General features: G+C 37.0%; 1 protein-coding gene across 9 annotated transcripts in view; it reads left to right on the forward strand.

Annotated features, from left to right (window-relative positions):
- Nucleotides 1-27461, forward strand: part of WDFY3 (WD repeat and FYVE domain containing 3) — a 274260-nt gene that overhangs the window by 181310 nt on the left and 65489 nt on the right. For 5 of the 9 annotated variants that reach the window (XM_082726684.1, XM_082726677.1, XM_082726678.1 and 2 more), the window contains 10 exons: nucleotides 1112-1264; nucleotides 6706-6779; nucleotides 6864-7025; nucleotides 8324-8418; nucleotides 12054-12174; nucleotides 12395-12612; nucleotides 16350-16585; nucleotides 17764-17898; nucleotides 20513-20692; nucleotides 22058-22291. In XM_082726684.1, coding sequence (XP_082582810.1) covers nucleotides 1112-1264; nucleotides 6706-6779; nucleotides 6864-7025; nucleotides 8324-8418; nucleotides 12054-12174; nucleotides 12395-12612; nucleotides 16350-16585; nucleotides 17764-17898; nucleotides 20513-20692; nucleotides 22058-22291 — 1608 coding nt within the window. The remainder of the gene's footprint in view (nucleotides 1-1111; nucleotides 1265-6705; nucleotides 6780-6863; nucleotides 7026-8323; nucleotides 8419-12053; nucleotides 12175-12394; nucleotides 12613-16349; nucleotides 16586-17763; nucleotides 17899-20512; nucleotides 20693-22057; nucleotides 22292-27461) is intronic. The other 4 variants (XM_082726676.1, XM_082726679.1, XM_082726680.1 and 1 more) reach the window with 1 other exon arrangement.

Consider the following 27461-nt stretch of genomic DNA (forward strand, 5'->3'; position numbering starts at 1 on the left):
CCTTCAACAGACGAATGGATAAGGAAGATGTGGTCCATATACACTATGGAGTATTATGCCTCCATCAGAAAGGACGAATACCCAACTTTTGTAGCAACATGGACGGGACTGAAAGAGATTATGCTGAGTGAAATAAATCAAGCAGAGAGAGTCAATTATATGATTTCATGTATTTGTGGAGCATAACAAATAGCATGGAGGACATGGGGAGTTAGAGAGGAGAAGGGAGTTGGGGGAAACTGGAAAGGGATGTGAATCATGAGAGACTATGGACTCTGAAAAACAATCTAAGGGGTTTGAAGTGGCGGGGGTGTGGGAGGTTGGGGTACCAGGTGGTGGGTATTATAGAGGGCACGGATTGCATGGAGCACTGGGCGTGGTGAAAAAAATAATGAATACTGTTATGTTGAAAATAAATAAAATAAAATAAAATTAAAATTAAAAAAAAATATCCACAACCTACTAGGTTTAGCCAGAAAGTTATTTGTCAGAAGATAAACACAAGTACTTGGAGGAAGCTTAAATCTGTTAGTGTAGATGAAGTATAAATGCCTTCTTTTACTATAGCCGGTAGTTCATTGGTAGTGAGTAAATTATTTACTATACTGTTTTCTGTAGATTTATTGACACTATTTTGCTAAGTGTTTTATTTTGCAAAACTTTCAAAATGATTATTGCGGCATTGCTTACCAAATTTCGTGAAAATACACAAATCCTCTAAATGTCCCAACATTGTAAGAATGACTAATAATTCTGTAACTATTTCAGAGAATATCATTCAACCTTTTAAAATTATAATTATGAAGACTATGGTGCAAAAGAAAAATCTTTGTAATGTTATGTGGAGAAAAAGTAAAAGAGTATATGCATGTGATGGCAACAAATTAAATACATGTGAATTAAAAGGGTTTATTTACAAGATATTTTAATGATAGAGTGATGGGATTACCCTGCTTTTCAGATTTTCTCTAATGTTTTATTGTCATAATAATAATTTAGAAATCAGCTTAGAAGTCTCAGGAATTGCTTTGCACAGGGTGTGTGTGTTGTGTGTGGTGTATGTGTGTGAGATATGATTAATCAATGGGCATGTGGTATTGCTTTTTTTCAGTTGCTGGCGATGCTTCTTAAGAAGAAACGTTCCCTCCTTAACAGCCACATTCTCCATCTAACATTTTCTTTGGTGGGAACTGTTGATAGTGGGCATGAGACCTCCATTATTCCAAATTCAACTGCTTTCCAGGATCTACTTTGTGATTTTGAAGTATGTATATGAACACTGACTGGTAATATACAGTCAATGAATCCATTTCTTATTCTGTATGTTGATAGAGTTAACTATTAAACAGTTTTTATCTCTAGAATGTGTTTAAATTTGCACTTTTACGATGCTCCTATTAATGACATTAGTAAAGTACAAAATATAGGATAATGAGGGCGTTTATTCTCTCCAAGGATAGTCTAGTTTACAAGTAGTATAGAAGTGAAATGCTGTAAGGCATTTACCTAACTAAAGCTACTTTGCTGCTTCCTCTGGCTTTGTGAGAGGCAAACCTATTTTAATCAGATAATTCTAATACAAGTTTTTCCTCCATAAATATGAGCTATTACACCTGAAATTTTGATTAATAGTAGCTGTATAATAAACTATTTTGTGGAAATAATAAGGTACGACTTAATCTCACATATCTCTTTTTTCCCTTTAACTTTCCATTCACAGTACTGTGCGTATTCATATGCATATATATAGCACACACACACACAGGGCTTTATATCTGTATATATCTTCCATGTGGGGCTGTAGGCTTCATGTGTGCAGAGACCATGTCTTTGTATCACTACTGCCCACACTGGTGTCTAGTACAAAATGTTTGCTGGCTGTAATCTCTAGGCCACAACTCTTCTTCCTTATAACTACTGTAAGCTCTGTCTTATCACTTATCTTAAATCCCTGAAAAACAGGCTGTGTGCTCTCTTTTCCTGAAGCTGTATTTGAAAGCGTATTAGCAGCATGGCCCATACTCAGTCTTCAGTACCCACAGCTCAGAAGTAAATGCTGCAGTATCTCCCACCTTTTTTTTGTTTTTTAAAGATTTTATTTGTTTATTTGAGAGAGAGCATGAGCAGGGGAAGGGGGAGAGGGAGCGGAAGAAGCAGGCTCCCCACTGAGCAAGGAACCCATGTAGGACTTGATCCCAGGACCCTGGGATCATGACCTGAGTCAAAGGCAGACGCTCAAAAATCGAGCCACCCAGGCACCCCAGTGTCCCTCTCTTTTTGCAGCTCCTGACTCTATTCCTAGCAGGGTCCTATCTTTTTCACTATTTTCCCCTTAATTTTCTGGCTCTGAAATTTTCATTATTTTTTACATAAAAGTGTCCTATTTCTTTATCTTTTTTTATTGTGCTCTTTCCTTTAGGTTCTTACCCCATCCCACAGCCTCATTCCTACAAAGTTGAGCCCCAAATGTGATCTCTAGCTTGACATCTGAATTCTACACTTAGTGCTGATCTCTTGCTCAACATTTCCGTTTTTATGTCCCAGCAACACCTAAACTCAACATTCTTCCCCAAATTAGTTCTTCCTTCTAACTCTTGTTTCTGTTAATAACACCACCATTTCCCTAGTCACTGAGGCTTGAAATTGAAAAATCAGTTTTCTTCTTCTTCGATGTTTATAAACACTCTGAAATTAAGTCCTCTGGACTGTACTTCCATCTTTCCTGTAGTTGACCTTCTGGTGTCTACTTTTACAACTTAGCCCAAGCCCTAATCATCTTCTCTTACCAACTAGGATAACTATCACTTCTTTCCCCCTTTCCTCAACTTACCCATAGATCTTTTGACCTCATTCTTTCTAAGGCATAATCATATTATTCAAAACTTCTAGTTTAAACTTCCACAATAAAGTATTCATTTCTTAATCTGATATTCAAAATTGCAATTTTGTATATTATAAATATTGTAAATATTTGTAAATATTTTATTTACAAATGTGCCTGGGTGGCTCAGTTGGTTAAGCATCTGCCTTCGCTTCAGAGTACTGGGATCGAGCCGCATATTGGGCTTCCTGCTCAACTGGGAGCCTGTTTCTCCCTCTCCCTCTGCTGCTCCCTCTGCTTGTCTGTCAAATAAATAAATAAAATCTTTTTTAAAAATTGTAATATACAAACCTCTCATTCTTTAGAAAATACCTATTAAGTGTCTTTGAGCCAGGCATTGTGTTAGGTGCTAATGATGTGAAAGTAAAAGAATCCTTGCCTCAAGGCATTTAATCTGTTAAAAAAGAAGAGCAAATAAATAGATCATTAAAAATTTGTGAAAGCACAGAGCTAAAGGTATGCAGAATTATGGGAGTACTAAGTAGAACTACTTAATCAAGCCTGGCTTTGTTTTCATCTAGAAACAGGTATGTTTAAATCAGGGTTGATCTTTAGTTTCAAGCATCTGATTAAAATCTAATATGCAAACATCAGAAATTCAGTTGCTGGACACATTTTGGCTTCATTTTATTTTATTTTATTTTATTTATTTATTTTTTTAAAAAGATTTTATTTATTTATTTGTCAGAGAGAGAGAGAGAGAGCGAGTGAGCACAGGCAGGCAGAATGGCAGGCGGAGGCAGAGGGAGAAGCAGGCTCCCGGCCGAGCAAGGAGCCCGATGTGGGACTCGATCCCAGGATGCTGGGATCATGACCTGAGCTGAAGGCAGCCGCTTAACCACCTGAGCCACCCAGGCGCCCCTGGCTTCATTTTAAATTACCTTGCTCACTTTATGGTATTATATAGTATCCCTAATTACTATAAACCATAATAGTCCATAAATAATTCAACCTTATTTTTAAAATAGTATTTCACAGATATAAATAAGATAATGGTAATAGAATTACAGGTTTTTTCTTTTTATTGGTTGTTTGAGAATTTATAGTATACATCTATAACAATTCAGTCTGTTGGGGCGCCTGGGTGGCTCAGTGGGTTAAGCCGCTGCCTTCGGCTCAGGTCATGATCTCAGGGTCCTGGGATCGAGTCCCGCATCGGGCTCTCTGCTCGGCAGGGAGCCTGCTTCCCTCTCTCTCTCTCTCTCTGCACCAGCCTCTCTGCCTACCTGTGATCTCTCTCTGTCAAATAAATAAATAAAATCTTTAAAAAAAAAAAAAAAAAAAAAAACCAATTCAGTCTGTCTTCAGAATATATTATACCACTTTACCCATTGTAAAAACCTTGCAAAGATAGCACTGCAATTTTTCCCATCCTGTTCTTCATGCTATTTTTGTCCAACATTTTATTTCTATATGTTTATGATCTCTACAGTACTTTTCTATATTATATTTGCTTAAATAGTAAGTTATCTTTGAAAGACAATTTAAAAAATTCTTTGATACTTACCCACATATATAATGTGCCGTTTTTATTCCTTTATGTAGATCCAGATTTCCATCTTATCTTATTCTTCTAATCTGAAGAACTTTCTGTAACATTTTCATAGTGTCTGTTAGCCTTAAATTCTCCCATCCAAGAAAGTCTTTATTTTTTTCTCTTTTCAAGGGTATTTTTGCATAGAATAGAATTCTAGTTGACTTTTTAAAAATTCTTTTTATGCCTTAAAGATGTCAGTCATTCCATTGTCTTTAGTGTGTTTCTTCTGCTTGGGATTTGTTGACTTTTCTAGATCTGTGAGTTTGTCATTTTTATCAAATTAGAAAATTTTTAGCCATTATTTCTATAGCTGTTCTTCCTGGTTCTCTCCCCCAACCTTTCCTGTACTCCAATTACATGTGTCTTAGATTCCTTAGTATTTTCCCACAAGTCACTGGTGCTATTGTTTATTTTCAGTTCTTTTCTCATACTTGATTTTGAGTAGTTTCCACTGTTGTGTCTTCAGATGCACTGACTTATTTTCTGCAGTGTCCAATCTACTGTTAGTCCCATCCTATGTAATTTTCATTTTAAATATTTTACTTTTCCTCTGTAGAAGTTCATTTTGGATCTCCAGTTACTTTCTATTTCTCCTTCTCATGTTCATATTTTTGGTTGTATTATTTAGCATATGGAGCATTTTTTTAAGATTGATTGATTGGTTTTTAGACTGCATAAGTTGGGGGAGAGGAAGAAGGAGAGAATCCTCAAGCTGACTTCCTGCTGAGTGTGGAGCCTAATATAGGGCTTGATCCCAGGACCCTGAGACCATGACCTGAGCCAAAATCAGTGGTCTGCCACCTAACTGACTAAGCCACCCAGGCACCCCCGGAGCATTTTTTTAAAAAAGATTTTATTTATTTATTTGACAGAGAGAGAGATCACAAGTAGACAGAGGGGGAGGAGGAAGCAGCCTCCCTGCTGAGCAGAGAGCCCGATGCAGGGCTCCTTCCCAGGACCCCGAGATCATGACCTGGGCTGAAGGCAGAGGTTTAACCCACTGAGCCACCCAGGCGCCCCTGGAGCATATTTTTAATAGAGATTTGAAAGTCCTCATAATTCTATCATTTTCTGTCATTTCTGAACTGCATATAATAATTGATTTTTTACCTTCTTATGGATCATATTTTTCTTTTTCTTTGCAGGGTTGGTAATTTTTGATCGTATGCTAAATTTTACATTGTTAAGTGCTAGATTTTGTCATATTCTTTTACAAAAGTATCGAACTTTGCTCTGTTATTATAGTTATCTTTTTGAGGCACACTTTTAAGATTTGTTAGGGTGGACCTAGAGTAACCTTTAATCTAGCACAAATTTAGCCCCACTACTTAGATATTTCACTTTTAGGGCCTCTGCCTAACTCCCCAGGTATTAAGAAATCTACATGCTCTTTGGTGGGTGTGCAAACTAGTCAGAAGATAGTTGGTATGTTACAAAAATTATTTGGTGTACTCTTCTGCAGTGATTGATTCCAATTTTGGAACTCACATGAGATTCTAGTCACTCAGTCTTTGTCCTCAAGAAGCAGCATTTTTTATTCATTCTATTTCATATGCTCTGTTCAGTATTCAGTAATGATATTCAGTCCTTGATTTCCAAATAAGTTTTCTATACATTTTCCCTTTCCAGTTGTTTACTCTAGGAGGGTAATTTCCATAACAATATTTTTTAATAAAAAGAACCAGAAGTCTTATATATAAGCAATTTTTTAGGGCTTCACCCTATGTTCTATTCAGTTAATTATATAGTGTTGGGGTTAATGTAGAGCATGAAATCAGTCATAATACCTGGCTTGGTAAAATGTGACACAGAGGCTGCTGGGGCTGAGGGAAGGTTTCAGAGAAGGGCGTAAGCCTGTGGAATGCCCTGGCCTGTGTGACTACTCTGACATTGGAATGCCATGGAGAGTTGCCTTCCCCGAAGCTTTCTTTTAGTTCATTTAATCCCATGTTACTAATTCTTGTTTAATTTGAATGCAGCTTTAGTTAGTTCTGGAAGTTTTACCCATTTTAGTTTTTTAGGATTTTAAAGATATCAAAAACCTGTATTTCTCCTCAGTCCTTTATATGAACTTCCTTGAAGATAAATCTCATTCTTTAAGAGAATAAAAACAATTTTAAATGATGAAAACCCAGAAATAGACATTGTTAATGATCTGAGAATTCTTTATGATGCCAGTGATAATATAGGTGAAATAAGTTCTGTGTGCTATATTTATGTTTGTTGGATAGTCATTTGGGGTATCTTTTAACCCTAAACATACCACTGTTCTTTATTTTTATTGTAGGTTTGGCTCCATGCACCATATGAACTTCATCTTTCCTTATTTGAACACTTCATTGAACTGCTCACTGAGTCCAGGTATTAGTTAATATCAATGTAGTTAATTGTTTAATTATAGAAGAGATGATAGCACAGCCTTTATAAACTCTTCTCTTTTTACAGTGAAGCTTCAAAGAATGCCAAATTAATGAGGGAATTCCAGCTAATCCCCAAATTGCTACTGACTCTTCGAGATATGTCTTTATCCCAACCTACCATTGCTGCTATTAGTAATGTGCTGAGCTTCTTACTACAAGGTTTTCCCAACAGCAATGATCTGCTCAGGTAGCGAACACTACTGTTGTCAGTCTGTTTATTGACTAAAAGTACCAATGAGATGAAAGTGCGTGAGACAAATGTAACTGATTCTTATGCCTGTATAATACCTGTAATGTTAATATTCAGAATATTTATTTCTAAGGCACAAAAATATGCATGTCTCAGGGTCTTGTCTTTATACAGCAAAACCAGTTGTTGCTACTGGTGAATAAGAGAATATGTAGGACTGAGCCCAACAAGATTTTTGCCTTAGACATAAAAGTGTTCAGTATAGGAATTCTTAGTTCATCTTCCCCAAGCCCTGCTACTTCTGAAGTATATGTACCCAAGTATGCATGTGCACACATACACATACACATACCCCTATTGTGGGCATACCATCTCTTTTGTGTATTTATTCTAGATCATCCAAACAGATGGTGATGTTTTATTTTTGTATATTATTTTGCTGCTAATGAGAAATGGCTGAAGGCATATTTGTGGATGGTCTGTAGAATAATTTTAATATCAACATAGTAATTCCCATTTTAACTGAAAATGGAAGGAGAACGCTCCTTAACCAAAGTATTTTTTCCAAGTAGAGAATTGGTTAAACTCAGTTTGACCACTTTTCATGTCATTTCCCAGATATCCAGGTGAAGTCACTCCTATTGATTAGAATATTCCCACTAGACTAATCTCTAATCTGTGTAGCATGTAAATCAGTTTTTATTAACTGACCCCAAAGATATTTTTGTAACATGGCAACAGATTTAAAACTGGAGTTTAAAAATTCTTGTTATTTGACAATTTTGTTTGTATCTTATTCTGGAAATAAAATGATCACTTTCCTAAAATTACCACTGAAACCTATCGAATTTTTGGTTTTATCTACTTTATCAATTAAGAAACTAAAACCCAGAGAGGTTAAGCTACTTGCCTCAGGTAATAAGATTAAAAACAGATAGAGCCAAAACTTAAGTTCTTCATTACTAGGCTACAATGGATCCGTACAGAAAAATGTTAGGACATTTTGATTTGGATCATACTGTTTGGTTCTTAAAAATACATTAAAGGACTCACATTTTTGAAGAAATATTTTGCCCTATGTTTTAAAAGATTGTAACATATAACATTAATTGCAATGATCCTAGGGGATGTAAAACAAATACACTCATCTAAAGGTGTGTAAAAAATTAGTTAAAATAGGAAGTAGTATTTTTTCCATTTCTTTGTGTTTTGTTTCTTTTTATTTTTGTTTGTTTGTTTGTTTGTTTTGGGGAAAGAGAAACCTAAAATCCGTAACTTTTTTCTTGTATTTAAAGGTTTGGCCAGTTTATTTCTTCTACTTTACCAACGTTTGCAGTTTGTGAGAAATTTGTAGTTATGGAAATAAACAATGAAGAGAAGCTTGATACTGGTAAGTCAAGTCTGGAACTTGGAAACTAATTTCTATGCCCTGTTTTCTGGCACAGTTTAGAATTATATGTGATTTTATTATATTACTTTTCTCTTAAATTACTTTTCATGGTCTTTCATATGTGCATTTGTCATAAGTCAAGCCTGTAAAGTATATAGAAATACAGAATTACCTATCTAATTTAATAGGTTGTTAATAGTACTTAAAAAACTAAAATCTTTCCTGGAGGTGGGTAGAGATGGGTGAAGTAAGGGGGATTAAGGTAGACTTACCTTCATGAGCACTGAGAACATGTGTGGAATTGTTGAATCATTGTACACCTGAAACCAATAAAATACTGGATGTTAATTTTATGTAAATTTGGAAACAAAAAGCTTCTTAAAACAGTAAAAATCGAGAAGTCACAGGGATGAAAGGTACAGTGTAGGGAATATAGTTAGTGGTTATAATAGTGTATATAGTGACAGATGTAACTACATGTGTGGTTGAACATAGCATAACATGTAGTTGTAAAATCACTGTGTAAAAAAATTAAAAATGGGAAAACATTACGTTTTTTCTATCCTACAGGATTCATAGCAGGTTTCCTTTAAAATAACAAACTATTCTGTGTGATTTTTGAACATCGATTAATTTTTTAAAATACATCTCTTCAGAAACAGTTGCTATTATGAATTATATAACTTACTTTCATTTTCTTGTTAAATATTTAGTGGTCATTTAGAGAAAAAGCATTTCACTAGAATCATTTTATGTAAGTATAAAATAAAAATAGTTTCGCAATTTGTGGGATACTGGGCCCATGACAACCACTTTTTTTTTTTTTTTATAAAGTTTATTTGTTTGAGAGAGAGAGAGAGAGAGAGACCATGAGCAGGGGATGGAGGAGAGTGGGAGGGCAAGAGAGACTCTCAAGTGGGCTCCCGGCCGAGAGTGCAGCCTGATGACATGGGGCTCAGTCCCCAGGCACTGAGCTCAGGTCTGAGACAAAATCAAAAGTCGACTCAACTGAATTTTTTTCCCCAACCTTTCTCGTTTGCTACATATTTTCCCCCCTCTTCTATATTTTTCCTTTTTTATGTTCTAAGGTAGGGGGTTTGTTTGAAAAGCATTGAAAGAACCCTTTAGATTGACTTGTAATTAAATTCACAATATCTTATATTTGCAAGCATTATTTCCATTATTATCCTGTTACTTTATTCCAAAATGGTATCATATAAATGACTTCGTTTAGACCACTGTCCACCTGGACAAGTGAAAAATAATACTGTTGAGTCAGTGCCTCACAGAGGTATTCTCCTTGCTAGCTATCCCATCTGGAGCACAGCCTCTCTCTGGTGTTTCATGAATAAGAAGAGTAAGTGTTGTACTCATGTTTTTCGAAAGAGAACCTAAGATTTGGGAGCCTTGGTGAATTCCTGCAGATTATAGCAGAACATAAGGCTGCTGCTGACCACTCACTTACATGAGCCTGCTCATTTGTAACAATGTTGGTATTTCTTCAGTAAAGCAAATTAGCAGTGGACAGATAGCATGAAGATAAAAATGGATAACACTTACTGAGCACTTAGTATCTGACATGCACTGTTTAAGTGCTTCTTATATTCTTGTAAAAATCCTGTGAGATAGGTATTATTGCTATCCTAGTTTTACAAGGGAAGAAACTAAGACCTAGAAAGGTAAAGTAAAATAAATTTACCTGAGATCATGCTACCTGCATTTGAACGCAGGTAATCCAAAACAACATTATAAGCTTTTTAACCACTGTGTTGTAACCACTGTTTTAAATGCATATGGTAGATGCAAGGATTATTTCTTAGTTCTGAATTAATTCATATAAGCCAAGTAAGTATTATCGAAAGTGCTTTAAAAATCTTCAGAAATATGTAATGTTTATTTCAAGTATAAAGAAGACATAGAGAAAAATATTTCTCTAGTCTCCATATTTCTTGCTGGCTGTTGAATTCAGTGAGCACAACTAGTATAAAATTTTCTTTGAGGGGCGCCTGAGTGGCTCAGCGGTTAAGCCTTTGCCTTCAGCTCAGGTCATGGTCTCAGGGTCCTAGGATCGAGCTCTGCATCAGGCTTTCTGCTCATTGGGGAGCCTGCTTCCCCCTCTCTCTCTGCCTGCCTCTCTGCCTGCTTGTGATCTCTCTCTCTGCCAAATAAATAAATATTTTAAAAAAATTTTCTTTGAGATGAGTACAGTAGTGGAGATGTGTAAATTGCTAAGTTTTCTGTTGTCTACCAAGTTAGATAACAGAAGTTATCTGTTAATTACCAAGTTTATTAGACTAGTATTCTCATCACTTCATTGCCATTTGAAATAAGTCAGAAGTTCATTCCTCGTCTTGATAGTGTAGGATATTTGCTATTTATTTGATACGGACTGAAGACTGTATTTACTATGATGTTCTAAAAAATTCAAGCCATGGTTTTGTTTTGTTTTTTAAGTTGTTTATACAGCATTCAGGATATACCTACAAAAAAGAAAATGACTTGAATAATAATGCTGAACAACAATATAATAATCAGCGCAAAATAAAATAGCATAAAAGAGTAGTGCAGTGTGGAAGAAAGCATCAGTCTGGGGGGAAGAAGTTAAGCTGGAAATTCAGAGTTTACTGTTTTACATTATATTTGAAAATTACGGGAAGCAAAACTGACAGAAAACTAGATATTAGTCTAAGGAGAACTTTTTGTTTCTGTGGGGATCGCCATTTTACTAAAAAAAAATTGAAAAGGAAATAATTGAAAGGAAGTAATCTTCATCTCAATTTAGGTTGTATGTGTTTTAATAAAACAATTTATAAAATACCAGTCTTACCTCTTAGAAGAGAATCCTGAGCTCCTCTTGATAACCTTGAAGCACCCTTCCCAATAATTAAGGCACAAAATTAGCCATTTAAAAGACAGTGTTTAAAGATAAAAAGAATCCCTTGCCCAAACAAGTAAAAGCAAATGACCATAGTTAAGTCAAAGTTTAGCCTGAGTTTCAATTCTAGGAAGGCATTCAAAGGAAGGCATGGGGATTGTGACTCACCAAGACTTCGCCCATCAAGTCAGGCCTTGGCCTCAACCACTGGCCCATAGATACCCAGTCCTGTGTGCTTCCAGCACTGTTCTTTGAGAACCATAAGCTTTCTGTTTTCCTCCCTTTTCCAATTTCTCTGTGCGTTTGTGTGCCTTTATCTTTTATGCTATTTAATTCTAAGTCTCCTTTATATATTACATTTATTGAATATTCTGTGCTTCCTATTTTTTTCATTTTTAAATCTGGTAAATTTAACTATATCCTTCAAAATGAAACTGGAAGTTAAGGATTTGGATTGTTATTTTTATCCATGTGACTACTTTGACTCTATTGGTGGGGGGGTGGTTAAATATTATATAAAAAAGAGTTTACAACCTTTTATTACTTGTTTAGACAATGTCAAATATAAATGAATAATTTTCAGTATTCTAAAGAGAAGCAAATGAATGGACCCTTTTGCTTGTCCACTTCAGTGGAAAGTACTCCTGGAGAATATGTTTTCTAAAAGATGTATTTTTTAGTGAGATTTCCTAGGACTATGTTGTATATTTTACACTGGCTTATCTACTAAGGCGATTTAATGTATATATTTTCATTGTAGGAACTGAAGAAGAGTTTGGAGGTCTTGTATCTGCTAATCTTATACTTTTGAGGAATAGACTTCTAGATATCTTGCTAAAACTAGTTTACACATCTAAAGAAAAGACAAGCATTAATTTGCAGTAAGTAAAATTTTCTTAGAATTGATGGTATAGATGCTATTACTAGTTAATTCAGAGTAGAGAAAAAAGAACTGCTATTGACTTTTAATAGATTTTTTGAATCCTGCAATTTATAATACCTTGAGAACAAAACTATTCTTACTTTTTAAAAAATTTTGAGTCCTAACCCTTGAAATTAATATTCTGTTTTTTCCTTCTTAATTCATCTGCCTTTAAATAGAGCTTGTGAAGAACTGGTCAGGACACTGGGTTTTGACTGGATTATGATGTTTATGGAAGAACACTTGCATTCCACCACAGTTACGGCAGCCATGAGGATTCTTGTTGTGCTACTGAGTAATCAGTCTATCCTCCTCAAGTTTAAGGAAGGACTCAGCGGTGGAGGGTGGCTGGAACAGACAGATTCTGTCTTAACTAATAAGATCGGAACTGTATTAGGTATGGGACTTAACATCAGCTGCTTTAAAATAAGCTCTCTTGTACTCTTATCTTTCGTTTTGTTTTTAACTCTTATCAAAGCTTATACTCTTAAATTTATCTGACAATCATTAAGAATCATGATTTTTTTTTTAAAGATTTTATTTATTTGAGAGAGAGAACAAGTGAGAGAGGGAGAGAAAGAAGCATAAGCAGCCTCTGACTGAGCAAAGAGCCCAATGTGGGGCTCCATCCCAGGACCCCGAGATCATGACTTGACCTGAAGTCAGATGCTTAACTGACTGAGCCATCCAGATGCCCCAGAATAATGAATTTTAATGAATGAACAAATGAATAAAAAGCTTAGTTTCAAATTTGGCTTTTTAAATTACAAAGCAAATGGAAGGCAGACACAGGATATTAGAGATGTGGAAACTAAGGGAATTCCTTACAGTCCTTTTGTTTTGTAGTTCCCTTTTTGATCTATAAGTAGGTAGTTAGCAAATTATCAAAACTAAATTAATAGTAATCAGTATTTTTCATGCTATATCTGTGCCAGTTACTAGATATTTTCATTTTCAACCATTAACTTATTTTCACAATAGTCCATGAGATATAAATAACTATCATACTCATTTTAGAGATGAGAAAACCGAGACATAGGGATGAAGTCACTTGTCAGCTAGAAAGTGTCAAAAATTGAATCCAGGTTGATTAGATCTAAAGCCCTGCTTTTAACAGTTACATTGTATTGCTTCTCAAATATTTAAGCTTGAAGTTTTAGCCAAAATTCCCTATTGTCTGCTTGCTGGTTCTATGCAGTTTTCAACATGGAACTGAGCATTTAAGTAGTACTAGAAAATTACAGTTTCCTATGTTAAAGAGTCACTTGAACTGCTGTATTTCTGTTCATATTAATGATCTTATTTTGGAGCTATATATATTTAAAATAATGTTTTTATTGAAAATTCTAGGCATCCAATTCTTACTGTTTTTAAATCAAGCATTTAAAAAAAATTGTCTTTATAATACGTCTTAAAATCATATGTAATTGTATTCTAGAAGAAGCATCAAGAATACATGTTTGCCCTTGTCAATTAGGGACCCAAATTGAATATGCAATTTATCTCTTTAAAAAAAAACTGCGAAAGCATTAATACCTAGGTGCTACTTGCACTGCTTTCTCAAATACCAAAGAAAATGATAGGAAGACAGTGTTTACAAAGATTCTTTTATTGTTATTTCATATTGGAAAATGAAGAAACTTTGTACTAAAAGGAATTCACTGTGAAATGATTTCTCAAGAAAATTGTTGGCTTTAAAATACGTATTCTAAAGTATCATTATATATACTTTTATGATCCAAAAAAAATCACTATTTTGCATCAACCCTAGGAGAGGGATATAGCCTACAAATGTTACTACTATGATCAGTTTGGTAGCAAGAGATTTCACTTATTGACCTTAATGGTAGCCGCTAGGAGAGTGAGCCGGGAATGTGAGTACTGCTGAGTGTAAGAGTTCTGAGTGCCAGGTGACAGCCCCGATTCTCATCGAACATCAAAACCACAGTGGTGGGAACACCTAACTAAGACTCCTATAGCAGTGTGACTTGCCAAAGTCTTTTAACATGTGTCGTCTCATTTGGGCTTCATGATTCTGGAGACACGTATATATTTTATAGATGTAAGTTATACTTTATAGACAGTAAACCTATTAATTTCTCTAATTGGGAAAGTAAGACTGTTAAATGCATAAGGTTTCTGAACTCAACAGTAATAGAGTCTAAGTAACTGTCTTCTCAGTGTCAATCCCCTTTTCTTTTGTCTGTCCTGTATCACTTCAGTAACATCAGCAAAGGGAGCTTTTCCAATTCTAATCTTAGAATTTACTTGTCCTTCATTGTTACCTGCTTAGAAATTACATATGCTGCTCTCATTCTAAAAGAGAAATCTAAGAATTTAAGTTTAATTTAAATTTGATTTAGTTTAATTTCCCCTAAGTACCTATATGATAACACACATATGTGCGTTTGTATACATGCATATATGTATCTCATATAATTTGATTCTGTTTCTCTTTGATGTGATGAACAACCTAATGTCTTTGAGTGTTTTATTCACATTTATTAGTTTTTGTCAAATTTTTCTTTATATCTTACATGTAGCTGTTACTTGAATCTAAATTAAGGCTTAATTGTTAGTAATATACTAAGTATTCTTAAGATTAATCATAGGGAAAAATAGAGTGTGAGAATTTAGAAAGGAAAATAAGTGCATGTACTGGTTTTCATTTAGGATGTGGAATTTATTCAAAATTTATTTTCCTGTTTAATGTATAAAATACTACTTTATGTCCTTTGACTTCTTAAAGCTCAAGACTTTTTTATACTGATAACTTCACTTAGAATTCACTATAAGCAAAAATCATCAGTGTCCTAATGCAGCCAGTCTTTCAGAAATGTGGCAGTGTCATTAGGAAGGCCAAGGGGGACAGTCCAACTTTATAAACTCTGATACAGAGACATCAGGCCCAAGTCCCAGTGCCACTGCTCTTCAACTCGTCGATTGAACAAATTGCCCATTTTCCATGTTATGAAAAGGATCATAGCAATTTCTGACTCACATGTTCATTGTGTTTGAGAGATGAGATAATCTATGAAAGAGGCTGGTAAATTGCTATATAATTTTTTAATTAGAACATACTTGAGAAGATTAATTCACATCATGCTAAGCAGTTGGTTAGGATGAAATCATTACAAAGCTAGCTAGACACAAATTTCTGTTTTATTATTTTAAATAGTAGCAAGTATGTGCTCACTTCATCCTAGAAAAAAACAAATAGGAAGAAAAAAATGAATATTCATTTGAAATAAAAATTGCCTCAGAGTAAAAAATCAACCCTTCTTCTCTTGGTTGCTGTTCATACAAGTTTTACATTGAAACTCTGGCCAACATTTTATTCTGTGCTGAGTGCTGCACTAGGTTTGGGGAGGCAAAAGAACTGAATGTTCAAGTTGTATCCTGATAAGTTATATAATGGAGGGAGCAGGAGTGATGGAAAGGCTGATGCTACATAAGCCACATCAGTCCCCACTGACCATCTCCTAGTCAGACTATGTTTCTAGGAAGAAGCCTGCCTGTGTGAATAGCCCCAGTCACAGCAGGCTCCCATTTGCTGTCCCAGCACTGGGCAGCTTCCTAACAGAACTACAGATCATGTTGTGAAGAAAGATTGTGCTTATTTATTTTGTCTTGTCTCAAAACTTGTAGATAATTTACAGTTAACTAGGTTAACAGGATCCAGACAAATGACATATATTAACTAAATATAGTTAATTACATTTATCCACTAAATATGACAGCAGTTTTAGTTTTTTAAGGTATATTGTGGTAGCATCCTACCTTTTGGCTATGTTTTGAATTTTACTTTATTCTTAGGGAAAATTTGAGCTCATTTGAGCTCAAATGTGTAAAATTTATCTTTGAATGTGTAAAATTTATCTTACCTCTTGTATCTGATTGTCTCAGGTATTTTTCAAGACCTGTATTCTAAGAGACAGGCTTGCTGAAATCAGAGATAGTAAGAGACCTTTTACCTAGAAGATTAATTCAACAATGGAATAGTTCATTGCCTATATTAATGTGGATGTTCTGGGGAGAAATGTCACATATACTGAATTACTCCTTTCTTTGTTAATACAGCATGGCAATCTATTACTCATTTTGTACTTACTGTTACATTTCCTCTCCTCTTAGGATTCAATGTGGGCAGGAGTGCTGGCGGGAGATCGACGGTCAGGGAGATTAACCGGGATGCTTGTCATTTTCCTGGTTTCCCAGTTCTTCAGTCATTCCTTCCTAAACACACTAATGTCCCTGCTCTCTATTTTCTCCTCATGGCATTGTTTCTGCAGCAGCCAGTTAGTGAGCTGCCTGAGAACCTGCAGGTCAGTGTGCCTGTCATCAGCAGCCGATGTAAGCAGGGTTGCCAGGTAGGAATTATCTAGTAAGGCGTAAGTGTAATTCTGTGTGCCAGAAAATCACCGTGTGGTGATGGGTTACTCACAGTAAAACCAAAGGGATTCCATCCCTTCCTCACTCACATTTAGAGTTTGATTTGGGAAGAAAAATCTGAAGATACTATAGAAAACTTTCATGAAAAGAAGTCCTTTGTCTTTGGTTTTGTTTTGTTTTGTTTGATTACTCTGTATGATTCTGTATACATAAAGAGTTTGGATGGTATTGAATGGTGATTTGAAGAATTTGAGTTACATGATTTTATCTAGAAGTATAATGTCATTTCTGTAGAACTGAAAATAAAGAGATTGGTGTGTATACCATGAATTAATTGGGAAGGATTCTTAGTGCAAGTTCTGATTACAAAAATGTCTTTGATTTCTTGATGATAGATAACATCCACTTTAGGAAAAAATACTAAGGCTTTATTGTGGATAGCTGTATAGAGCTTATGTTTGTGGCACTGTGAGGAGTTAGGAATTCAGATTTGACTCAGCTATTAGTATCATAATGCCAAATGCTAATTCAAATCAGTTCTAGTAATTGACAGAAACTTACATGAAAACAAAGTCTGTACCCTTACATTAAGTCAGGCTTCAGATTCAGGCTTAACAGTTTGGTTATGTAATTTTTCAAAATAAGCATGACACCATAGTCATAAAGTGTTATATAAAACTGCTATGAATAAGTCTCCTAAACTGATTTTTATTTCATCAGATATTATCTGTATATAACCTTAAAGTGAATAAGAATATTGCCAAGGTTGGGGGGGGGGGTGAGTCCCACATGCTTTTTAAAAAGATCCTGCTTAATTAAAATCATAGTTCTGAAATGTTATCTCCTGGCTAATTAGCATGTATTTTCTTTTTGTTTGTTTTCATAGAGAAAAAAAAGTAGAAAACCTTGATTTTTGCATAAGTACCTAAGACAGGATGATATATAGTATTCTCATTTCTTTACAAATGTGAAAATTTACAAATTTTCAGAATTTAGGAGGGAGGCCTACTAGGTCTCTGTTTCTCCATCATGGATCATTTTGGAAAAAAAAAACCTCATTAGTGTCCAAGACGTTTTCAGAATATTAGAACTTGTGAGGCTCTCTCGTTGAAACAAACTGACGGCGGCTAATCTTCCTTCACTCTGATCTCTGCAGTTTGATCTAGACTCCATTTGGACGTTTATCTTCGGAGTTCCCGCCTCCAGTGGCACTGTGGTGTCTTCCATCCATAACGTGTGCACAGAAGCCGCTTTCTTGCTGCTGGGGATGCTGCGCAGCATGCTGAATTCAGTAAGTCTGTGGAGACGCCCCAGCCTGCTGGCGCCGCCTCGGGTCTGTAGTGTGCGCTTAAAGACAGGGCTCCTTACGTAACGTGACTGTTCACTAAATGCGCAATCTCCGGAAGCTCAGCCTGTCTTTTTGCTCTCTGCTGTAAGGATGGACCAAGCAGCTGATGAGACCATGGACTCTGGAGCCCTGCTCGGGTCCAGATCCCTTTCTGGTGCTTGAGACATCCTAGCCTCTGTGTGCCTCAGTTTCCTCATGTATGAAATGCTGGTGGTGGAGAACTGATCTCTTAGGGTTGTTGTGAGGTTTTAATGGGGAGTTGGCATCTACATAAAGCACTTAAAAGAGTGCCTGGTATGTAGTAAGTGATTCATAAGTGTTAACTGATATTACTGGTGTTATGAAATGTACATTACAAAAAACTGTATATTACAAGGTATACGTGTATATAACATATTATAGTCTATGTTATTGCAATATGTTATTTGAACTTTGAAAATCACTTCCCATTTAAAGGTGAAAAACGTATTTGTTTTTACTATTCTAATTATTTCTAACTTAGATATGAAGAATTGAAAGACTAAGTGGCAAAGTGTATGTTTCTATTTATCCTACAGGGATACTGTGAATAGTAACTTAATATGCTTACACAATTTAAGATCACATTGTAAGAGGAATTACTAACTACACTGGATTACAAGTACTGACAAACCTAATTTAGCCACAACTATTCCTATGTCATCTTAGGAAAGAACATTACTATTGTATTCATTTAGAATGCTTTGGAATCCTTGTTTTGGCCCCTTGTCATAAACAAACATAAAAATCTAAGTTAAAAAAACTTGGTCTCTGGGCAAGTATCAGATCGGTGTTGTTCACATATATTCTTTTTTCCTTTTCCTTTTTTTTTTTTTTTTTAAAGATTTATTTATTTCAGAGAGGGAGTGGCAAGGGAGGGGAGGGGAGGGAGAGGAGCAGAGGGAGGAAGACAGGGCATGCCAACTCCCTAATGAGCACGGAACCCAAAGGCAGTGGCAGACTCCATGGCGGAACTTGTGACCTGAGCTGAAACCAAGAGTCAGACACTTAATTAACTGAGCCACCCAGGAAACCCACTTTTTCCTTTTTTATCATCATCATCATTATTGTTGTTGTATTGCTCTTATGGAAAAACACACTCCTGTGTGTCTCCTCTACTCCCAATATTCTGCTGTAACACTGCTTCGCTTCTGACACTTCTGGTCACCAAATACATGAGGGGTTTTGCCACACTAGCTGGATGTCCCACAGCTCAGTTCAGTTCTGATACTATCTACCTGGAGACAGCGTCGGTTCCACGATTGCCCCCTCCCCAGCACACCAGATGCCAATCACAAGTCCACATTTTCACTTGTGCTTCTGACCTGCCAGCTATAAATTGGAGGTTCCTACAACTCGAGAAAGCATTTTACATTCCTAGATTACCAGTTTATTATAAATGGCTGTGACTCAGCAATAGCCAGTTGTAAGACATGCAGAGGGTGGGGCACAGAGCTTCCACACTGTCCACCTGCCATTCTCCCAGCACCTCTGTGTGCTCACCAACCCTGCAGCTACCGAGACCCTGTCCTAAAGGCTTTTTATGCAGGCTTCATTACATAGACATGATCGAATCACTGGCCATTGGTGATTGAATGCAATCTCCAGCCTCTCTCCACCCTTGGGTGCCTGGGTGGGCCCAGTCGGTTAAAGTGTCTGCCCTCAGCTCAGATCGCGATCCCAGGGTCCTGGGATTGAGCCCCATATTGGGCTCCCTGCTCAGCGGGGAGTCTGCTTCTCCATCTCCCTTTCCTCTATGTACTCTCTTTCTCTCAAATAATAAATAAAATATTTTTTTAAAATATTTTTAAAAAGTACACCTATGCACCCCCTAACTTCTAGGGGCTGGCAGTTCCAACCCCCTGATGATGTGGTTGATTCCCCTAGCAAGCCTCCATCTTTCGGGGCTTTCCAAAAGTCTTAGCATTAGCGTGAACTCAGCTGTAGTTGAAAGGCCTTTGTTATGATTAAGGGAAGACACCCTTTATGGCTCTTCTTGCTTAGGAAATTCTGAGGGTTTTAGTAGCTCTGTACCAAGAATGGGATGGGACAAAGACCAAGTATGTATTTCTTATTATAAATCATAATATCGCAGTTGCATGTGGTTGAAAGCATTGTTCTTCTTATTTTACATATGACAGTGTGAGGTTCGGAAAGGTGAGTAACTTCCCCATCTTTTCTGTTACTCATAACTGTCCCATGATGAAGGATGGGACAGCTTTGTGGATAATACAGCCACTATTGGCAGCAACTGTACTCATGTTCGTAATGATAAATAATCAAAATCACTGACTCAAGTTCCTGAGCTGTGAAAACATCAGTGAACAGACAAACATCCTGTCAGTTTCTAGAAGTATTGTTTTTGTGATAGCCTATTTCTAGATTTGTTTCTGTATATTTGCTTGTGTGTGTGGTTCCTAAGTGTTCTGAACCATTGACATATCCAGTTTAGGAAAGTAGTGAGTAATGGGTTTTTAAAGCAATTTTTAGCAGTGTCAATTTTTCTGACAAATTATTTCTTTTCTTGTCCTCATGACAGCCTTGGCAATCAGAAGAGGAGGGATCCTGGCTCCGGGAATATCCCGTGACCCTGATGCAGTTCTTTAGATACTTATATCACAACGTTCCCGACCTGGCTTCCATGTGGATGAGCCCTGACTTCCTGTGTGCATTAGCAGCCACCGTCTTCCCCTTCAACATTCGCCCATACTCAGAGATGGTAGGAAGGGGGCGGGGAGTGGGGGAGCTGTCAAACTGGAATTAATCTGTCCTGGTGGTTAGCAGGATTTCTTTCCAGTCTTTTAAGCTTCTGACCAAGTTACAGCCTCACCTCTCCCATTATTCTCTAGTGTCTCCTCCTTACACTGCCCTCTGCTTTCCCCTAAAATAGCAGTGAATCCTGCTTCCTGTTTAATTTACCGTCCTCTTGGAAGTCCCTGGTTAATCACTCCCCTCTCCAAGTCACTGTGGACCCATTTCTTGCTTTATGTGCTCATACATGTTGTTGTGAAATGTCGTATCCAGGTTACAAAACTCTGGTCAGACCGAAATTTGTCTCCACTTTATTAATCTCAGGAATTAGGCATCTCCTGGACTTAGTCTTTACAAATTAATTATAGGAGTGGTTGTCTTTATACAAAAATGAAATCAGTATTTGTCTTTTTCGTTCAACTTTTCTTACTTTGTTCCATTTTTATTTTTTATATTCTATACTAATTTAATAGAAAATTATTAGACTGTAATCATAGGTAGTACAGGTACTTCTTCAGTCCTTTAAAACAAAGCCCCAAAGACAATTATTACTCTATATACTTTAGAATTTCATGATATCTTCTCTTACTTCCACCACTTACTCTAGGGCCTGGAATAAACTACTTTGTTCATACTAATTTTTCTTCATGTATGAAGGTGAAAAACTCATTATGAAACTATGGGGAATTTTAGGAGAAAGACCAGTAAAACATGACCTGGCTTGTTTCTGATTTTTAAATCCTAATTTTTCTGGTAAGAAAAGACCTTAGGAATTATCTCAACATCTTTTTCTTGTCAGCAGCTTATAATCTGTCTTTTGGTCCTTTTTTGTTGTTGTTGTTGGCTCAAAATTGGCTTGGCTTTGGCCTTGTTTTATTTAGTTATTGGGGGTTTTTTTAATTTGCAAAAATGGATCATCCCTTAGGTGCTACCATTGTGCCAGATCTTTATCTGGGATTCTGTGATATTTGACTTCTCAGTAGATGTATTTCAATATGTAGATACAGTCATTCTCATCATTTCATTTATTTTAAGTGCAGTTATCCACCATAGAGAGAAAATTCAACATAGAACATATAACATGGTTAGTGGCTGATCAGCTTAATACTAGAAAGAGCATGTGTTAAATAACTGTGACCTGTGGTTCCCAGTTGCTACCTTGAAATGAGAGTCGAATAAGCAAAGTGAGGTAATGTTTTGAATAGCTTGATGTGAGGTAAATGTTGAAGGAAAATACTGTTGCTGCTATAATTCGGTTTTTAGGAAACATGGAAGTGAAAATACCACATAAAATCAAATACGACTGGCATATATTTCTGCTTGATTATACCAGGTGACTGATCTTGATGATGAGGTTGGATCTCCGGCAGAAGAATTTAAAGCCTTTGCAGCAGACACAGGGATGAACAGAAGCCAGTCAGAATACTGCAACGTGGGCACAAAGACCTATCTGACCAATCACCCAGCTAAGAAGTTTGTTTTTGACTTCATGCGGGTCTTAATAATAGACAACCTCTGTCTTACTCCTGCCAGCAAGCAGACTCCGCTAATTGATCTTTTGTTGGAGGTAAACACCAAAAAAATGCATTTACATCTCTTTTGTGTTGTTTTTCTAATTAGAATATTAAAAACCAAGCACATTTGATGCTAGATACCTTTCAGATTTCATATTCTTCTGGGTTGTACAGGCAGAACATATTACAGACTATGGGATTTTTTTTTTTTAATCTCAGATGTGCTACATACCCTAACAGTTTGTTTCTCTTCTTTCTATTCCCACAAGCATATCCCTAATTCAGTCCTTTATCGTCCTTTCCCTAGACCAGGAATTGACGGACTCTTTGTGTAAAGGGCCAGATAGAAAATATTTCAAGCTGTGCAGGCCATGCGGTCTCTGTTACAGCTGTTCCACTGTATCATTAGAGCCAGAAAGCAGCCATTGACCATACATAAATGAATGAGCATGGCTGTGTTTCAATAAGACTTTGTCTACCAAAACTGACTTAGGCTGGATTTGGCCCATGGGCTTCAGTGTGCAAACACCTTCTCTTGACACACAGGCCTCTCCTCAGCTTATAACTCCCTGCTTCCATACCTCTTTCATACTATTGCCAAGTATTATTGCTCTAGGTGTCCTGTACGGCTTAAGACGTGTGTTGCACATAGTAGGTGCTTAATATGCACTTACTTAATTTTCCTCAAGACAGCAAAGTTCTAGGTTGCTTGCTACCTTAGCTCAGACTGCTATAACAAAATACCATAGACTGGGGGACTTAAATAACAGGCATTTATTTCCCCCAGTTCCAGAGACTGAGAAGTCTAATATTGGGACACCAGTTTGGTGAGGCTCTTGCTGTACTCTGACATGGCAGAGAGAGAGAGAGAGAGCGCGCATACAAGCTCTGGTGTTTCTTCTTACAAGGGCACTAATCTTTTCATGGGCACTCCACATCATGACCTCATGTAAACCTCATTACCTGCTGATGGCTCTGTCTCTTAATGCCCTCACATTGAGGGTTAGAGCTTTGCCATATAAATTTGGGGGGACACAGACATTTAGTCCACCGTACCTGCCCATTCTCCTAATAAATGATGTGAAGCAGCTGACACACCAGAAAATGAGCCCTCCCAGCTCTAGAAATTGGTCATCCCTGAAAACCAAATGTTCACCTAGAAAAAAATCTCAAAAGGTCATAGAAAGAGAATTTAGTATATGACGAGTTGCTGTACATTCATATTTTTTCGGTCACTTCCTATAAGTAGGGTCACAGAGTCGGTTACTCCCAGGTCTCTGAAAATAAGATTCAGTCAGTGCAGAAGACTGGCTGCTTGTCTCTCTGGGGAACTTCCCACAGGCTCTCAGCCATTTGGCAACTGAACCTGCACTTTCTCTGCTCCCTCTAGTGGCTAACACGGTTAACTTTTTATTTGAAACCTTAAAACCACAGGAGATATTTTATCCTACTCATGTGAAACTATCTCCACTCAGTCAATTAAAAGAAATTGCTAATGTATTCAGATACCATTCATGCTGAGCATTTTAACCAGGACCACAATGTTTAATATTGGCAGGAAAACCATCATTATCATCAATAATACATTTGGTAGAGTTTAAAAGCATGCCTGGTAGAGCTTGTCCTCGTGGAAAACTTTGAGAAGCAAGATGGCTGTTATCTTAGTGGAGTGGGTAGGAATTTGAAGCACTCTACGCAAAATGAGGCGGTGATCAGAACATGACAGGATAATCAAGTTTAGAAGAGTGTGTGCAAAAAAGCATAACCGAGCCAAACAATAAAATACACATGTGTGGAATATATGGGGAGATTTATCCGGTACAGTACTTTTAATCTTACAGGAATTCTTATAGCTATATTAGATGATATAGATTAGCTGTGTCATCTAATAGATGATATGATTGTCTTTTATCTCGGTTTTCTATATTTTTCAATGGGAAAGTTTGATATAACCTGTATTAACCTTGAATTAACATTCTCATTGTTGCAGAGAGTCATTTGCCCTGCAGTGGAATTGTGTCTGGCTATACTGGGAATTAGGGGTGGCTAGGGTTACATTTCAGGGAGAAGTAGGGAATGTCAAGATTGAAACTCCCAGGTACGTTGTAAACTCCTTAAATTTAGTCACCACCTTTCACATGTCTTTTAGTCTCTCACAGACTTAGTATTGTTGTTTGGTGTGTTCTTCTCTGTATTTTTAAATCATTTAACTCTAACTGCATTCTAGCAGTTCTTCTCAAACATGAAGATATGATACCATCTAATAGGAGAGATACACATTGGCTTTTAAAAATTAATTAATACTTTGAGGAACTTTAATGCTACTACACAGTGTATATACAGAGTAAATATACAAAGCATTTATTATACTAAATGTCTTCCTTTGGTGTAAAAAATAAGTAGCAAGCATATGATTTTGAATATTTTGATTATGAAGTCTTTATCTCTGAAGAAGTTCAAGAAGAAAATTATCCTGTATATTTACCATTTACCTACATGAAGGGTGGGGTTTGAATCAACTGATTTTCAGTTCAGTATATGGGAGGCAGGCCATCTTCAGTCTTCAGTCATCTTCAGTCTCACTACAAGATTATGTGCTTACTTGACTAGATCTACAAAAGAATGTGTGGAATTATCTTTGTTAGAAGTTAATAAAAGTAAGATTCCCTTTCATATAAGCTAACCAGAGTGTGCCATTGAGGCTAAGTATAAGGAGGACAGTGGGGCCTAATTGAAAGAGCATGGGTTTAGGAGGGAGAAATACCTGTTTTGAATTCTGGCCCTGTTATTTATTGTATAAGCATTTTCATCTCACTGAGCTCAATCCATTCTCTGGGGAATGATTTATATACTGCTTCCCCTGCATGATTTTTATGGGAGTTAAGTGTATGTAAATCACCAGCAAAATCTATCTTGAGAAATTAAATGTGTGCTGGTTATAGCTGTGTGACTGTGGCCACTGTGAGTTCTCTTTACCCTTCTAGTTTGCCCATCTTTCAGATGGTATAAAAATAAAACGTGTCTCTCAGGGCTGCTGTGAGGATTAAATGAGTTTATATATTTATAGTTCCTACTATGGGACCAGTGGCACGGAAGACTCCCTCAGACACTGCAGTGGCCTATGCTAGCGTCTCCCTGGTGGTCCTCTCTTCTCCCCACTCCCCATGTCTGCTGTCACCACCAGGTGTCGTAGGGAGTTCGAAGCCTGTGAATACCACCATGGTGGCAGGAGGCAAGCGCAAGGGAATGGATAGAAAAGGTTTGGGCTCTGCCTGCAGAAAAGCTCATATGAGTGTGTGCTTGTCTGATGCCACACGTGCTTTCCTGTGGTCTCAGGAGTTCGTGACTCTCTGTTCCACCCATCTTCTAAGAGACCTCCCCATTCTCAGCAGTGTGCAGTCCACCCTGGCTGACCCTAGGGCAACAAACAGATGGAAAGTGGGAGAAGGGGGCAAAGAGAACTCTGACATACCTGAGAGAAGAGATCAGCTAAAAGGAATATTGTAGCTAGAATGAAGAAGCTCAAAATCCTCTTCTTGAAGGGCTTCAGCCCATGACAAACCACAAAGCGGCCTGCCCTCAGTGCGGGCAGCAGATGCCCAGGGCTGTCTGGCCTTGCACGCGAAGATTCTGCATGGTGTCTGCCGGCTGCAAAAAGGAGGCTGTGATTCTTTGAGTACTGGTGTTGACTGGCTTCCCAGTTTCTGTAGGGAAGATGCCTGATAGCCAGAAGCCAGAGCCAATCACAGTGCTCATTCTTATCTTCCCTCTGCCCTGAACTCATCCCAGTTACCTGGTATAGCCAACCAGGTTTATTTAAAAGATGGCTGAGGAGACAGTAGCAGAGTTGCTCGTGTGCATTTGTTAACTTCAATATGGAGACTTTTACTAATGTTGGGAGAGTATGGTATAGCGGGTGAAGCCATGAACTTTTGCCATCAGAGAAACTGAGGTTTGAATCCTAGTTGTGACTTAACCACTCTAAGCCTCAGTGACCCTATCTCTGAAATGGGGTGATAGCTTTACTTCAAAGAGAGATTTTTGCAGATTGAGATAATGTACAAAAAACTAAGCACGGTGTCTGGTACATAATAGTAAGTCCATAGAATGTTTTAAAAAGAAAAAAAAAAAACCCTTGAGACAGCTGTGCATACATTTATAAAGTCTTAAATCCTTTAAAAGTTAGGCTATAATAAATCTCAGCAAGAACATTTAAACCCAGCAATTAGAGCCAATAACAAGTATAAATTCTGGGTCATAATCATTCATATAACAGCTTCTCTGAGGGGATTCAGAAGATTAAATGTGTGTTGGTGACTGAGTCTAGCCTTCAATCCATGCAGAATACAAAAGAATATTTCTTAATTAAGTAAAGATAAATATTGTTGATGAAGCTACTTCTCTGAGTTCTGTGGCCCTTTCGTTCACAGACTCCAAAACGTTGTCTTGTTGAGATTTGATAAACTCTACTCGGTATTACTTATCCCATTAACCACCTTCAGTTGTTACAATTCAGAATGAGCACTGTCATCTTCAGGAGTGTTTAAATCCTCCTGTGAATGGAGAGCCTTCCTCCGGGAAACTTTGATCAGCTTAAACTATTTGACAAAATGGTCTCTGATCTGATGACAGGGTAATCCTCAAGAGCTCATCAGTCTGCTTCCCACTTAAACATTCTCACTTTCTCTTCCTTTGGTAGGGCTATGGTCTCCCTGTACTGTCAACACGAGGGAGAGGCAGGCGGTGGGTGTCTGTGGCGCTCAAGCTGACCGCTGTGATTTAGCTGTTCGCCTACACAGGGAAATTTATTAAGATTAAAAACAACATGACATGTCCTTTACTTTCTCCCAAATAGATACCAAACCCAGTTCCTAAGCACTAGTACTATTTTAAATGTACTCATTAGGCCCATATTTTGTCATTTTAAAACAAATATGTCTTACCAGCAAAACAGAAAAATGTTTGCTGTAGCTTGGGTTTAGCTGTTGGTTTCCAAATTTTTAGAATAAGATCCTTGATCTGAATATAGAATTTAGATTTTAACTGCTCCTTTAAACCCTTTATCAGTACCACAGTGAAAATCAGAATAGAAAGAAATAGGTTTTTTAAAATGGAGCACATTTCAAGTGTAAATGAAGAACAGTAGTCTGAAGCCCACTTTTGTAACGTGGTCATAAACATAGTCCTGGATCTGTCTATTCAAGGATCTGCAAAGCATCAGTA

This window comes from Mustela nivalis (genome assembly GCF_964662115.1).
Source record: "Mustela nivalis genome assembly, chromosome: 4".
NCBI classification, from domain to species: Eukaryota; Metazoa; Chordata; class Mammalia; order Carnivora; family Mustelidae; genus Mustela; species Mustela nivalis.